Source organism: Siphateles boraxobius, unplaced genomic scaffold (genome assembly GCF_051911475.1).
Source record: "Siphateles boraxobius isolate OS27281-9 unplaced genomic scaffold, OSU_SipBor_1 20, whole genome shotgun sequence".
NCBI lineage: Eukaryota > Metazoa > Chordata > Actinopteri > Cypriniformes > Leuciscidae > Siphateles > Siphateles boraxobius.
Window position 1 is genome coordinate 12,081,114 of NW_027508811.1, and position 15,634 is coordinate 12,096,747.

The 15,634-nt window shown below is 39.1% G+C and overlaps 1 protein-coding gene across 1 annotated transcript in view; it reads left to right on the forward strand.

Moving 5' to 3' along the window:
• Nucleotides 1-3,539: 3,539 nt before the first annotated feature.
• Nucleotides 3,540-15,634, forward strand: part of cdhr1a (cadherin-related family member 1a) — a 105,243-nt gene continuing 93,148 nt past the window's right edge. Inside the window, exons 1-2 of the mRNA XM_077236837.1 lie at nucleotides 3,540-3,639; nucleotides 14,283-14,373. Of these exons, the coding sequence (XP_077092952.1) occupies nucleotides 14,313-14,373 (61 nt within the window). The 5' untranslated portion in view covers nucleotides 3,540-3,639; nucleotides 14,283-14,312. The remainder of the gene's footprint in view (nucleotides 3,640-14,282; nucleotides 14,374-15,634) is intronic.

Below are 15,634 nucleotides of genomic sequence, written 5' to 3' on the forward strand. Positions count from 1 at the left end.
AGTTTTTGAGTTTTTGACAATTTGCTTTTTTTTTCTCAGTTTGGGCCTCAAATTGAGATGTTTTTTCCTCCTCAAGTGTGAACCATACACTCACTATACCAGACTATATGAGACTATATGATAAAATGATTTATATATATTTTAATTTTATTTTACTATTTTCAATTGTCGGGGTTATATATATATTATATCATTCAAACATTTTTTTGATGTTCACAGTGGGACAACAGATGAGTTGCTTTGACTTTCTGATCAATGTTGTGGATGCAAATTCTGTCATCTTTCACTTTTGTACATAGTCGGATATCGTCAGCAGGACAACAGTCAAAGCATCTTGCAGTAGCCTCGAGATCCACGTGTCCGCTTCACCTCCCATGGTCTGCCTGTGTGAATGGGTGGAAGGCCCCAGCAGGCAGTGTTCTGGCCGCATCCGTGCTTCCTGGGCCTCCTGGGGCTGGGTGAGTCTGACTCCTCTCTGGGTGGATGGGAGGATAAGACCGTCCCTCACTGCACAGTGCTGGGGTCCAGATTGCTATACTGGGACAGTCTGGAGGTGGGCTATGGCACTCCAATTCATCTCCTGCTGTAGCTCAGCGACGAAAGCGCCTAGTGCCCACTTCTCATCTGTGGGAGCACTCAGGAAGATGGATTGGTTGGCCGGACCATCAGAGGAGGCAAAGCGTGTGGCTAAGAGCCTATGTAGCACGTGGCTGCTCTCATATGCAAGTTTGATGAAAGACATTCACAAACAGAGTCTGGGGAGCTTCTTCTGTATCAGATGTCTCAAAGTAGCATACACTTTAGAGCAGGCGAAAGTATGAAAGCGGCACACGCTGGCATGGGTCATTCATCACTTGCTTTTCACTTTTATGGTGTACTATGAATACGACGTTCAACGATGGCTTCCACTAGGTTCGAATTAAGATGCTTCCTTAAGTCTGTCTCTGTGCCTTAGCACGTTCCACCTTGCGTCGAGCCGCTGCTCATAATTACATGGGCATGTCCAGAAAGACAGACTAAATTACACACAGATATAAGATGAGGTGCTATCGGTAATATTCTTATGATGTTCCTATTAATCAGCTTGGCTGGTTTTTATCACAGTCCGCCCTGCCCACCGCTGGCCAGGCAATAATCAGAAATGCATAAAGAAATTCTCGTCGAGCCAGGACCCAGCTTTGTCTTATTATGGAATAAACCTTGTGGAAAATATCGGTTCATCCCCAGAAGCGGCTACAAATTGGTCCTGCGTGACACGCTTGGAATTTCCACCGCATTCCATGACCTAAAACAAAAATGACATGAACATTGACAAATTTGACAAAGAAATTTGTGCAAAAAACAACCTCTATTTGGTCAGCCAAGCAGCAAATATGTCGGATGATATGCTTTATTAAGCAATCCATTTTTCAGCAATAGCGGTGCCATCTGCAAAGGTTAGCGTGCATCAGGCTACAGAAATTTCATCTACCTCTCTGGGCCTCGGCAAACACTCCGGCACATTTTTCATGTACATACAATTTTGGATGCAAATAGAATACTTGATGAAAGGGATGACCTTCTGAAGTGACTCCTTGGCAGTAAGGTAGGACGGAACAGGCAGCAGGAACAGAATGAGTTACTGCCCTGGCTGATCCAGCAGCACTGTAATATATGACTACTGTTCACACACAGAGTGAAAGCTCACCCCCACCCTACTCTGCTACATCTCGTTTTGCTGTGCCTGGATAAAGAAACTTGGCAGAACTTAAAGGTGATATCCTTCCAATTTTGCCTAAAGACCCACTGAAAGTTTTTTCATATTTTAAGGTCTTTTAAAATATAACACTGGAAATAAATAGACACTGTATGGTCTATTTAGAAACACTGAAAATAAAATGTATATAAATATGTATTCAAATTAATATAATAATTTAATCGATTGTACAATAATTAACGGACATAATGTAGTCGGCCGATAGGAAAACTAACATCTTCACCTTATTCAAATATTGTTTAAAAAAATTGTTGAAGGTTTTGTGAGCCTATTGCGTAGTGCTCGGAGTCAGTTGTTTTACTTGTGATAACACAATTAAATATGCCAAATTGTGCAGACGTTATGAGCAACACATTAGAGACAACACGAGAGAACTAATGAAATATTTAACTGATGAACCTGATTATGTTGTATTAATTTTGTCTGATAAACACCTTTTTTCTTCCCTTATATTAAAAACTAAATATTTTCCTCATATTTTGATAGAACTTGTAGGGGGATTAAAAACAAATATCCCCTCCAGTCCAGACATCACTTTAGGCCACTAATGTATACTATAGGCTACTGCATGGATAGCAAATGTACACTTTTGTGTATTATATTTCTATATAAGAAAGCCCAGAAATATTCTCACATGTTTTGCAGAAGAGATCTCAACAACGTCCTTTCTGCTCAAACACAGAGTCTTCAAATTAAAGTCTGATATTTCAATAGCATTAGAATCTAATTCTTCCAAAGCTGAATCGTCTGAGCTATGCTATCCACATTCATTATTAGATATGGTGTACATCAAGAATTGGTAGTATTTTATTTTTTTCTTCTAGAAAAACATCTGAGACGAAGCTGATGCCTTACTTAACTGTTAAGTCTCCTGTGCTATGAAAGAGACAAATAAGAATCTGCCACAACTAAAAATATTTCTCTCTTAAATTTGTAACAGAATCTAAGCGCAGTTTTTTTGTCGCCAATGATTGTGTCACCATGTAAGCAATGTTCTAGCCGCTCTGTCTTTGTTGTCTGAGCTTTAACAAATGGACAGTCAGACAGTGAGTGTTCCACTTACTCAGAGGTGTTGGTCTCATCTGTATTGTGGCTGGCAGCACAGTCATCTTCATTCTCTTTGTCCTTACTGAGGAAGGTGATCTATCAGACCACAGACATCATGGTGAATCTAGCTGGCCTCTGCCTTCTCCCATTTGAATTGAAGACACAGTGTTTTAGTGCTCTGCAAGCGTTCCTCTAACCAGGACAGGATTGAGAATGAGTGAGCTGTCCTTGGCTTGTATTACTGTCCCAATATGATTGAGTTCCTTTGTTGGAATTGAAGAAAGGATGAAAATTGAGGACTTGACTTTCTGAGCCATGTGTTTCAGTAGGAATCAGTAATCTCATTTCCATCTAGGTCATTTTACCTGTTTTTTTTTATTTTTTATATTAGGAGTAGTGAACTGTTTCATAAAAACTTTTATAGAGGATTTTTAGCTGACGCTGTGAATAAGATTATCTTTCCGAATGCATAGTCTCATCTACTCTGAGCGCAAAGAAAAATTAGGATCTCATTTTACAACAGCTTCATTGTTTTTGTTGTTGTAATTTAAGATGTCTTGTGCATATTTATATAGTTAAGACAAGATAACCTACAATATGATTCGAATGTTGGGTATTTTAGCACTGATCAAGAACATATTTTTGCTTGTGTTCTCCAACAGAGCAAGTTCTAGCAGTCTGACTCTTGTGGGGGATGATCACAGCGCGATAATTCGACTGACTAAGAAGTTCCTGCTTCAATGACTTTGTCCCACGGAGGGACACGACTTCCAGACCCCTCAGATTGATTGTTTACTTGGGAGCTGAGGGAGAAGAGCATCTAGTTGTTTCCCAAGGTGAGCGTTTTTCCAAACACCTGCTGTTAAATAAGCAGGGCAGACCTCTGGCCGCCTCTCTCCGACCAAGGGAATACACCGGCTTTGTCTCCGCGATGAAGAACTAGAGCTATTTATCCACCCCCCCCCCCCCACCCCCATCCGCTGGATGTGTCACCAGCGATGTGCTTAGGCTTGAGTGTTATATATAGACTTCCTCAGCCTCTAAATAGAAATGAAATGGGATTGCCAGTGTTTTTGTTGGGCCAACATCGGAGGGGAAAAAAATTAGAGATCCGTTCCTTGTGTATTTCATCACCTGCAAAGCCAATGAGGGAGAGCGCTGTGTGCCCGGCGACTGCAAACTGCGCCCAGGTTACTGCACGCTACAGTAGCCAAGAATGTGTGGTTCTGTAGATGATTAAATCAATACAATTTTGACAAGACATGTAGGAACATGCCTCTTTATTTTACGCAGTTCCTTCCCCACAGTCAGGAGGCATTTATCACCCAACCCCGGCGCCGTCATCTAATGGAGATTGTTCTTTAGTCTGCGCTTGATCGAGAGGCAGGATTATGATGCATGTCGATAGTTTGCCGAGATATTGACACAGGGACAAAGAGCACAGCCTGCAGCCGCTAGCCCGTCTATCCCCAACACGCGGCGACATACGCACACAGTCATCACGGAAGTATCCCCCGTGGATGATTCCCATTGATATCCCATTGATGAATCGGCCCAAGCGTCTGGGTGACTGGAGGAAGTCGTTAAGACCCCCGCAAACTCATTCAGCTAGCGATTAACTCCGCGAACGTCTGCCACGTTTCTCGTCTTTATTTACCCTGGCCGTTTTCTCAGTGTGTTCTCCCTGTCCTCCCACAAGACTCTCGAACACATCCTCAGGACCTTTATCATGGGCTTCTCACAAAGGGTTAATGATAAAAGACAGAACGTGAGGAAAAGAACGCAGAGGGATAATGAATATGAAAAAGGGGGGCTGCATTGGAAAAGAGGAATGAGATGGGGGGGAGCTAATGACAGGTGTAGCTGTAAATTCTTCATTCTGCATGGGCTGATGGGAAGCGCTCGGCTGTGCGCTCGCCTGTGACTTTACAACTAATCCTGTTTGTAAGTTATTATTTATCTTCAGCAAACTTTGTCAAACTTGGGCTTTGATTTTTTTTTTTTCCTCCCTCCTCCGATTTCCCTCTTGTGGCTCGCTCTCGCACATGCTCCCCACATAATTTATGACTGCCTCTGGTCCTCATGACAGATTATTAAAAGTAGAATTAGTTTTTTGCGCTGGATTTTTCCACTGGGAATTGGGAAGGCAGTCCTCTCAGAGGAAGGTCTCTTACGAGGTCTCCATTACTAATAGAAGTTTTTTCCCTTTTTTTGATGGGGGTGAGAAGACTAATGATTTGAATTTACTGTAGCAGGCGTCACGTGGTTGGAAAAGCATCAGCAGACGAGACAAGAGGTTAAGTTCTGTCCCGTAGAGAGCTTTATTGGATTGTTTAGCAGCAGAAGGATAATGTTTTTGTCAGAGAATGCCGGAGCACGCTAGTCTGGCAACGGAGAGAAGAAAGATGAAGAGACCGGAAAAAGACAGAGCGAGAGCCAGATATGGGGAGACAGAAAAGAGCTTCTCTCTTATGTGGGTGGTTTAGACATAGAGGGACACGGAGACAAAGTGGAACCGAGACAACATTGTTTTATGTAACGCAACTGGACAAACTGCGAGTTCGAGATTTCCAAATACGAATTATTTCCTGTTTTGTTCTTTTATTCTTTCTGTCATGTGCTCAAATGCAAAAAGAAAGAGAAAAATTCAGGATAGATGGGCGCACACATGCACACACACACACACACACGCACACAAAGTGCTATTTCCATTCACCTGATGGCCGTTTGGAGCTTGTTCTCCCAGCATGCTACTGCAGCATGGGAACCAGAGGGGAGTCACAGCACAGCTGAGAGCCTCGGCTTAATCTTATGCATCATTAAGCACTCAGCGGCAAGCCAGCGCTGTTCATATACATCATCCACGCTTAATAAACATAATGATGACATAAGATGTAATTCTAGATGAATTTTCATTTTATAGGGAAATGGAGAATTCCTGTAGAAAGGAAAAGAAAGAAAAAAGTAAATTATCAGGGAAGTACAAAATAAATGATGTTTTTTTCAGCAAGATGAATAGCGGTGTTTGGGGCTTTAGAGCGGGAGAGGAGAGAGAGTGTGATGCGGGAAGGGGATGAAGGGGCAGTGGAGGTGACTGGGAAAGGGGGGCACCGGCCATTTGTACGTTTTAATCGCGGGAGTCTGATAGACAGGCTGAGGGAGTCGGAGTGGGACTCATCCATCATGTGCACTGAAAATCAGTAGTATGAGAGGTAGTGTTTCAGCCCGGGTTGCCTTACAGGGGAGGAAATAGGATTCTGATGAAAGTGTGAGGGGAGAGTGGCCCTAGACACTTGCCGGTGCAGCCGGGGTCACCGAAAGGCAGAGGAGACCTGAGATTACCGCATGTGCTCGGAGAGCAGGGGTCCCGGTCGCCCAACCCGGACCCATCTCTTGTAGCACAGCGACGAGCGGCACCCATGAATTAATGCAAAGAGGAGGGAGATGAATCGCCCTTTGAAATTAGTGAGCACTTTGAATTCCGACGGAGTGGGCCGGGCAAACTACTTCCCCTCTATCAGTGACTCTTGACACGGGTAGATAAAGGCGCAGAACGAGCATCTACAAATCAAAGCGTAATTACGACTGCTGGCATCCCATAAACGCTTTAGTCAAGATGGCCGCTCGGAGCTGTGCGCTGTTTGTACAGCTGTGTGAGCCCAAGCTTCAGATGCGGCAGAGTCAGAACGCCAGCAAGTGCACAGTTGCATGTCTGCCAAAAGGCTGAGGAAGTGGAATGCTCTGCTTCTGTCTAATGACTAACTAGAGCAGATCAGCCCCAATGCAACCTCCCTGATGCAGTACTGGGAAACATACAATAGCACAATTAGTTGTCTTTAGGTGTCTGTTTTCCAACATTCATTCTGTATATCTGTATTGTGGTTATATTGACATCTTAAAATATAAAAGCATATCAAATACATTTATATATAAATGCTTATGTAAGCTAAATATATATAAGCATTTAATCAGCATTTGCATGGATTTTTATTTTATAATGTACATTGTGAAATAGATTATTTATGAATATATGTGTTAATATATAATTATATATGTTATATATATAATTTGTGTGTATAGACAAAAGTTTTGGGTCAGAAATATATATATTTTTTAGAAGTGAATACATTTATTTAAAAAGGATGCATTAATTAAAATTAAAATAAATGCTGTTCATATGAACTTTCTGAAGAATCCTTAAAACATTGTATCACGTTTTCCACAAAAATATTAAGCACCACAACTGTTTTTAACATTTATAATAAAAATAATACTTGCTGAGAATCAAATAAGCATATTAGAATGATTTCTGAAGGATCATGTGACACTGAAGACTGAAAGTTCAGCTTTGCCATCACAGTACATCACATTACATTTTAAGCAGTTATTTTAAATTGTAATAATATTTCACAATACCACTGTATTTACTGCATTTTGATCAAATAAATGCAGCCTTGGTGAGCATAAGATACTTCTTTGAAACGCATTAAAAAATCTTTTGCATGGTAGTGAATGGACATATTTTACAATTTACATTGAATAAATAGTAGTATTTAAAATATTAAAATGACTAAAAAGTATTTTAAAATGTGTCATATATACTATGAGCATTTTCACATTTTAACGTAGAAATCATGGTGCAATTGTGAGTAGAGAAAATAAACACTGTTTAGCACTCCACTGTAGTGCCAGGACATGTCCTGGTAAACTTGCTGCCAATGTTCTACTGGATCTTTTCCCAGAATGCAAGTCCTTGTTAATGTGGGCATTCAGTGTTCTCAGAATGTATGAATTCACGAGTTACATAAATCATACAAGTGCAAAAAAAATAGTGAACAAACAAATAGCAAACATTCCATGTAATAAGCAAGCTAACATCTTCCCCCTCATCCACTCAAACAGTTATACTGTAATTCAATTGATTTAGAGCATTCATTTAAAAATAATGGTACCAGAATTATGCTGAAGTTTGTTTAAGAATGTAAGTCAGTCTTTCATGGTTGTAAGGTGATATCATTATGTGTATCACCTGTTATGGAACATCCTGACAGAATCTAGTAATCTTCCATTGACCTTGTACCTCCTTTATGTTGTGCAAATTTCTGTGCTTTTGATGTATTCTTGCTCTCATGAAGTATAGAGCTGTTCCTGGCTCCACTGGCATATTGTATCTTGTTTCTCCAACTATTAAAAGTGTCAGCGGTTGTCTTCTGTTGCTTTTATATGCTGTTATTAACGGCACAATGCTAACCGCCCAGAGTGTACATCTAATTAAAACCTTCAAACAGTTATAGCAAGGAGTGAATCCAAAAGATAGGATATAATCATAGCGAATAATGTGTTTTTTTTCCACTGCCTTTGGAGGTTGGGTTGTAATGGGCTATCTGTATTCATACTGTGGGTTGTGAACCCACTCAATGATTGTTATAGAGCGCTGTAAAAGTTGTAGGTTCCTGTGGCAGCTTTTATTATTGCCAGCTCTCTTATTTTAAAGCCTCTTTTAATTTATTACTGATTGTTTATTTGGGATTAAGGTTAACTTATTGAAACCTCCTACGATTAAACTTTGTAACTGTAATCCGCACCTGTCTTCCAATCAATTGGCATGATGCTAGCAATGCCAAGGTAATGGGTTTGGTCATAGGGAATGCATGAACTACTAAAATGTATAACTTGAATGCAAGGAAAGTCACTTTGGAAAACAATAAGCTGGTGCACATCTCCTCATAGGTTCGCAAAAACATTTGAGAGCCTTGTATATATTGTGATTTAGATGACAGTTTGTGGAGTTGTATGTATGTATCTTTTTGCCGTAATGCATTTTTGTCTGTTTGGCCGGGGTCTCCACAGTTCCCCCCTTTCATTCCTGCCCTTTGACACAGTCATCTCCCAGAACCCAAGCCTGCTGGCCTGCATTCAAGCCCCCTGTCTTAACCTGAAGAATTATGTGTGCAGATAATTAGCTCTTATAGGTACACTTTCCATTTCTTCACTTCACTAAGCACATCATCTTCCTTCCCTCTTTATTGTTTGCTTTGCTTTGTCAGATCGATGTCTTGCTACTGCGTAAGTAGCAGTCATATCTAAAGCAACATAAATCACAACAAGGTTCCCTGTCGCACCAGTCACCGTGTGCTCCGTCTAGAAACGCGGTAGGGAGCGTCTTTTTTCCGCGTGGATCTCAGATCCGGGTATGACTGTGCTCAGCCTTTCGACGTCTGTTTGTGTGGCGCTGTGCTCACTGGTCTTTTGCCATGTAAAATGGAATGTGATTACACAGTGCTTCGCTTTGGCTTTCAGAGGCTGTCAGAACATCAGGCATTTGTGTCAGATCCCTCTCCGCCCATCCCATAATATCCTCCTGCTCCCTTTGAGTCGGGGGCAGACTGTTGAGGGGGAACTTATCAGATTATCCCCTATCAGGTACCTTGGTGGGGAGCGGGTGGGCAGCATTTCTCCTGCCATTACTGCCAGCCCTGTGATCATGCCCCGCTAATGAATGCGCAAATGCAAATAGCCCTTCCCTGTAAAAGTTGACATTGTCTCCTGTGATAAATTTTCTGCTGAGGTAAGAGACAATTTAGAGTGGAATTACAAGCAGGCTCTTTGTCACTCTTCGGGTCCATTTACATCCGTAATTAGCTGTAATTCCACTGCACCCATTAGAGAGAGAGAGAGAGAGTCACCACTGAAACAGATAAGCAGTAAAAAGGGGCGAGAGAGAGGAAAAGAGAAGCGCCAGATCTCTTGATGCTTTGCACAGCGCCGTCAGCTGGTGATTTATATGCACCCCTACGTGCTTGTCGCCACGCCAATGGGTGTAAACATTGATTAGGAGCAGGAAATGAGGCACACACTTTGTCCTCTGTGTCAGGGTCTTTGGGTCGAGGAAGAGGAAGGCTCATGGCCTTAATGTGTACAGTCCTCAACACCTGAGCGCATTTTAGAGGGTGGCGTTAGATACGCCTCTCAAGCATTACCCAAACAAACACATGACATTGTGCCACAGCGCTGCTTGAGTGACAAGCTCAGACTTGTCTTTGAGAATCTTTTAGACCTGTGACACTCAGACACACGGGAGTCATAGTGCATGATTTTCCCGTGTTAGGATAATGTGCATCAGCCGGCAAAACAAATGTGGATTGATGGAAAGCTTCGAATGAGATGCACCAATGATTGTTTTGTGTTGTTTGATGTTTTTGAGCATACCTACGAGTGTTGCCCGCCACGGGAGGTAAATTAATGCAGGACTACGACCTCAGTGTGTTTACTGTGTATTTTCCCCTGTGGTGCACAAGGGGCCAAATAATCCTCAAAAAGGTCAAGATGCACGTCTCCTTCCCTACTTCTTCACCCCTATATATCGAAAGTGTCTCCAGTGTTTGTATGATATCTATCTTAGCCAATTCCCCAAATCCTGTAATTACAGAGCTTAAGTATTTGCTAAAGCTCCTGGACAGATTTCACATAATCCATTAATAGCAAAGAAATGTTTTTCTTAGTGAACTTAGTAAACACAATTGTTGGGGAAGCTGCTTAGAAACCGTAGCTTGCCAAGCTACAAACTTATCATAAAATGAAGTAGTTAAACTATACAGCCATTAGGCTACAAGCTAAAAACAAAAAGCAGCTTGAAGTTATTATGGGAGTAATATCTTTTATAAATAAAAAAACATCCAATTATACAATTTGTAAATGAATCAACTGTGCTCCTGCAGTTATAAAAACAATAAAAAGCTATTTTGAATGTACCCTTACGGAACAAAAATATATGGGAATATACTGTGGGAATATGCAAGTGCTATATGCATTGACCATGTATGGGTATATATTAATACATATAAAATATTTATAAATGAAGACAAAAACGGCATTACATGTAATATTCACAAAGTTTTATCCTTTATTGTGTACATATATTGCACATATATGTTCCCATATAAATGTGAATATGTACACACACATATTAAAACATTCACAGAATGAATTACAACAGATTTATAGTTCCCAACATGCTTTGCTTAAATGAGAGCATGTTCAAATTAAGTGTTATTTAATGTGTTTTGCTCAATATTAATATATGGGGAGATCTGTTAGTGTTTAATGTTCTATTATTTTGGAATTTAAAAGGGTTTATGGTATGTCTGAGCTTTTGGGGTTCCCATTGTGCTGAAGAGAGCCTTTGGCGATTGACGATTGGCCGAACACCATTAAGACTATATTTACTATTTTAAAATAATGGCCGTGCACTTGGTTAAATACTTTACTTAAATACATGCAGGTGTGCTTGTGCTTTTATTAACTAGCTTTGAAAATATGAAATATTTATAATGTGAATAATTGCTTGTGCTTTATTAACTAGCTTTGAAAATATGAAATATTTATAATGTGAATAATTATCAAATATAAGAAATATATTACATTGTGTGTATATGCTTCAGGAGTAAATATATCTGCAATCTATTACACATGCAGTACCATATCTGATTACATACATCTATATATTATGAAGTGTATTACTGAATATAAATCAATTATGATATAGGCCCTATTAGTAAATATATTGTCAAATATTTTACGATATATGAAACGTGGCAATTCCTTATGTATTATTCAATAGGCCTATATTGTGATAGGCTATATTAATTGAATATGCCTACATTATTCTGTAGGCTATATTTTCAAATATACTGTTAAACCATATTGGTCATTCATATGGAAATATATTTTATTTTCATAAGGGTAGCTCGTAGATTGACGGCATCCAACTTGATCTAAATTCAACAAACAATAATTTGCATTACTGAGTCGAAAATATGGTACATTGAGTATAAAAGGGAGTCGAATTGGCGAATCATTTTTAATTGTTCATTTACATAAACCACAGTACATAAACACTACTCTTTTGGATACATTGAGTCTTTACCTGCAGTAGCCTAGGCAGAACGTGTTGCTCGTTCACAAGCTGCGTTTGTAATAAAGAGCTGCTTCATCGTTGACATACGAACGATAGAAGACATGTGCTCGTTTTGCTATTTTTGTTTTCTGTCTTGCAATCCAAGTTCATATAAATAAATGATTCATTGCAAGAGTGATCTCTAATCGAACTGAATCACAGACTATTTCATACCTTTTTGCGAACCCATCTATTTGATGTGATTTATTCATTCCTGAATTACTAGATTCTAAACAGCTGATAGACAACAAGATTGATTGCTGACATATTAAGGAAAATAATAATCAAGTAGCCTGATTTCCACCAATAGACAAGAATTTATCAGTAATATTTTACAGGGGCTTGTGTCCCAGTAAAAAGAGTAGAGATCACTCTTTTGTAAAATGTACCTGGTTAACTTCTTAAAAACAGCCGAATTATGTTCACAATACTGAAATTGTTGTTAGGTTAGTAGTGTCGCTACATTTGGTTACTTCCCAACACTGGCAAGCAACAAGAATTTTTTTTCTTTCTCTGTGACCTGTCCCATTAATGATCTCTTAAACATTGCCCTTTCATTGACCGTTTATTTGACCTCCATTTGGGAGCCATACCTGAGTGCTTTTGTAATGCCATCTTCCAGTGAGCTTTAATGAGGCTCATTGTGATGTCTAATTGTCTAGCACACATTTAACACATCAAATATCATTTTCCTGGATTCATTAACTATAATGAAGAAATCCACACTCCTAGATTCACCATTTAAAGCGTCCTGTATGTCCACCTCGGCTTTGTTGATGCCAGCAGACCCCCCCCCCCCCCCCCCCCCCCACCACCTTCTCTCTCTCTCTCTTTTTCCTCCAGTGCCGTTTCATTCCCTATGTACCTTCTGGTCTGTTACCCTGGTGTTGTAAAACATAGATGCCTGAATTGTGCATTAGGGCACCATGATTACGTCCATCAATCATGTCAGAGAATTTGGAAATGATGGTTTAATGTACCTTTTTAACTACATGTAACTTTGTTTCTGCCTCTGTACACGTTTTGTGCCATCGATATGAAATGCACGAGAAGGAAGGGTGGAAAAGAGAGCAAAAACCCATTGTGTTTTTTCCCTGTCATTAAGCTGTGCCTGGGAGATGATGTGGAAGCCGTATGTGGTCCAGGGGAAGTATTTATGGCCCTGCTTGAATCTGGTTGGGCTTCGCTGATAGCTGAGATAATGGGAGCGAATGGGATGCAGCGAGCTGTTCTAATGGCACCAACAAGACATGGGAACAGCCAGGATAAATAAATGTTAGCCATTTTCTCTACTCCACACCATTTGCATGTTCTATCATTAAAGCTGCTTAAATAGTTCCGATAATAGAATAATAATAAAAGTACTGGTTGCATTTAAATAGTGGAAAGCAGGTCTTTAAATTTTCTTAATGCATTTAATGCAAAGGCTCCGTGTTTCAGTTGAATGGTGGAGTTGTGTTCGGCTGAAGATAGCGGGAGCTTTAATTTTAATTTGTTTTAATTCTGACACTTATGCTCCAGTGGCTTTTCTTGTGAAATGGGGATGAATACAAACAAGATTTCACTTCATTAAACAGCAACAAACTGTACGGAAATTGCACTTACTTATGGAAATGGATTTTAAGCATGCAAAGCATTACTTGCTCGGTCTACGCTGAAATTTGAAAAACATTACAGGGTGAGCCTATTAGCTCTGACAGAGTTGAGCACAATTACTGAATGGGGGGGGATCAAGGTACAGCTAAACCCATGGTGATAAAAAGTGACAAGCTATTAGGAAAGTATATTGACCTTAAAAAGCACTTAATTTAATAAACCGCAGTTTGCACAGGTGGCATTACTGGCGTAAGAAAAGACAATGATAGAAATATCACTATTTTACAGAGGTATATTTTACAATAGGATCTCTCTGTTAAATATACTGTAAATAACTAGTTAACTTTATTTAGAGTTTACTATATAATAATGTTAATGGTACATTTATATTATGCCTGTCTTATTATACATTTTAAAATTAAAATGTGGATGATTGTAGGCTACAGAGTTCTGTGGAGGATTACAGTTTAGTCTCATTCAATTTAACATGAATGCCTATATTAAGGATTATCAATAGCCTATTTAAAATAATTTTGTTTTATATTGACCATTTTCTTAAAGAAATTTAAAGTTTTTTATTGTGGTAGCTGAATTTAAATATATAATGCTCTGAGAACTGTGAATCCTTATATTTCACTTCTTTATCTACTGTTTTAAAGATTTTGTACAACTATCTGTACAAACTATTCTGTACTCTTACAACTAATAGATGTTCTTATCTATTTATTTAATAATGATAATTTGTCAGTTATTTTCAACACATGCAGCACCAAGATGGCTGACTTATAGTTGTAGCATTTTGTTGTTGAGAATAATAAAGTATCAATTTAAAAATATTGTAAATGTAACCAGTGAAGTCAGAAAATTGGGTTGATGACTTTTGGGATGTGCCTTTTGTTTACCTTTCAATGTTATCTGCATTTTCAGTATCTGTTGGAATGAGCTGGACTGTTAACAATGGACTTTTCTTTTTCCTCAAATGGCGTTCAAAGGCAAATGCTGTTTCCTAATGCTAGAGGTAAGGAAACAATTTAATATAAAAAATCTATCAATTTACAGTTATTTATTAGTTTATTAGTTGTGTTGTAGTTCATCTACCTAGTTATATTGCTTATAGCAATTCCATTAATCTGAAAATATTTGAGGACATAAACATAACTAGTACGTAGATTATTCTCCACAATACTACATTCTATGTATAATGTGTCGACAATGTATTTAGTTGAATATGGATACATTTTATAATTCCAGGTCATTTGTTTAGGTTTTTATATGGGATTGTGATTTTTGTTGTACTGAAGTATATCAGGAATAGACCTGATAAATGTAATGGTTATTGAGGCAGGCCCTCAAAGTAAACATACTATTAACATGCTAAACTTATATCTTCCTCTTTAACTCAGAAACCTTAATTCGGCAGCTTTTAGAGTTGAATGAACTCGGGGAGGTCCAACATGTCTTCCCCAATCCTTTGAGATGTTAGCAGACAAGGATAAAGGAGTCCCCTCGCTCTCTTTTTCCCCCCTCCTCTCATGTCATCTTGTGCTCGGTCTAATCTCCCGAGCATTTGAGGCCAGAATGCCGCTGGAAGTGAATAGAAACTTCAGCCTTATTGTTTATGTGCTTCTCAGTGTGACCGCTCTTTGTGTCCCCCACCTTGTTTTGTTTTTCATGCTACTTAACAGTGACATTGAATACCATGTGTGTTTATCTGTCTTCAGTGCGTTAATCTGTTTGCATTACTGCTGGTATTCTGGTAGTCCCATTATATATTAGAAAAGCAATTATCACTTCATTAAACATCGAAGGTGTTAACACAAGTCATAAGACTAAGCCATCTGTTGAATTATCTTCTCGGTGTCCTCTTGATGCTATCCACTAAACAACGCTTCTCACCAATTAAGGTTATACTTGATAATTTAACTTTGGAAATGGGAAGTGTTCTGTTACCCCTCTAATAATAGCAATGCATATGGTGGTTATTTAGACTTTTTAATGAGAGAGATGGCCCCTTCAATTTGTCTTTGAGATCTGGAAAAGGCAGATTGGAGCCTGAGGACTCAATTCACCTGAGCATATGTTAGATTCAGAGGCTTTTTTTTTTTTTTTTTTGCATGTGGTGGCAGACGTTATAACCTATTTTTGTAATCTGTTGTGGGGTTGTATGGCAGAATGGCCTTTTTTTCCCAGTTGTATTTGTTGCTCTCTTTGCATTGCATTATTATTGTAAAGGTCAGATATTTGCATGTTGGTGAAATTTAATTCAACATATCAGCATA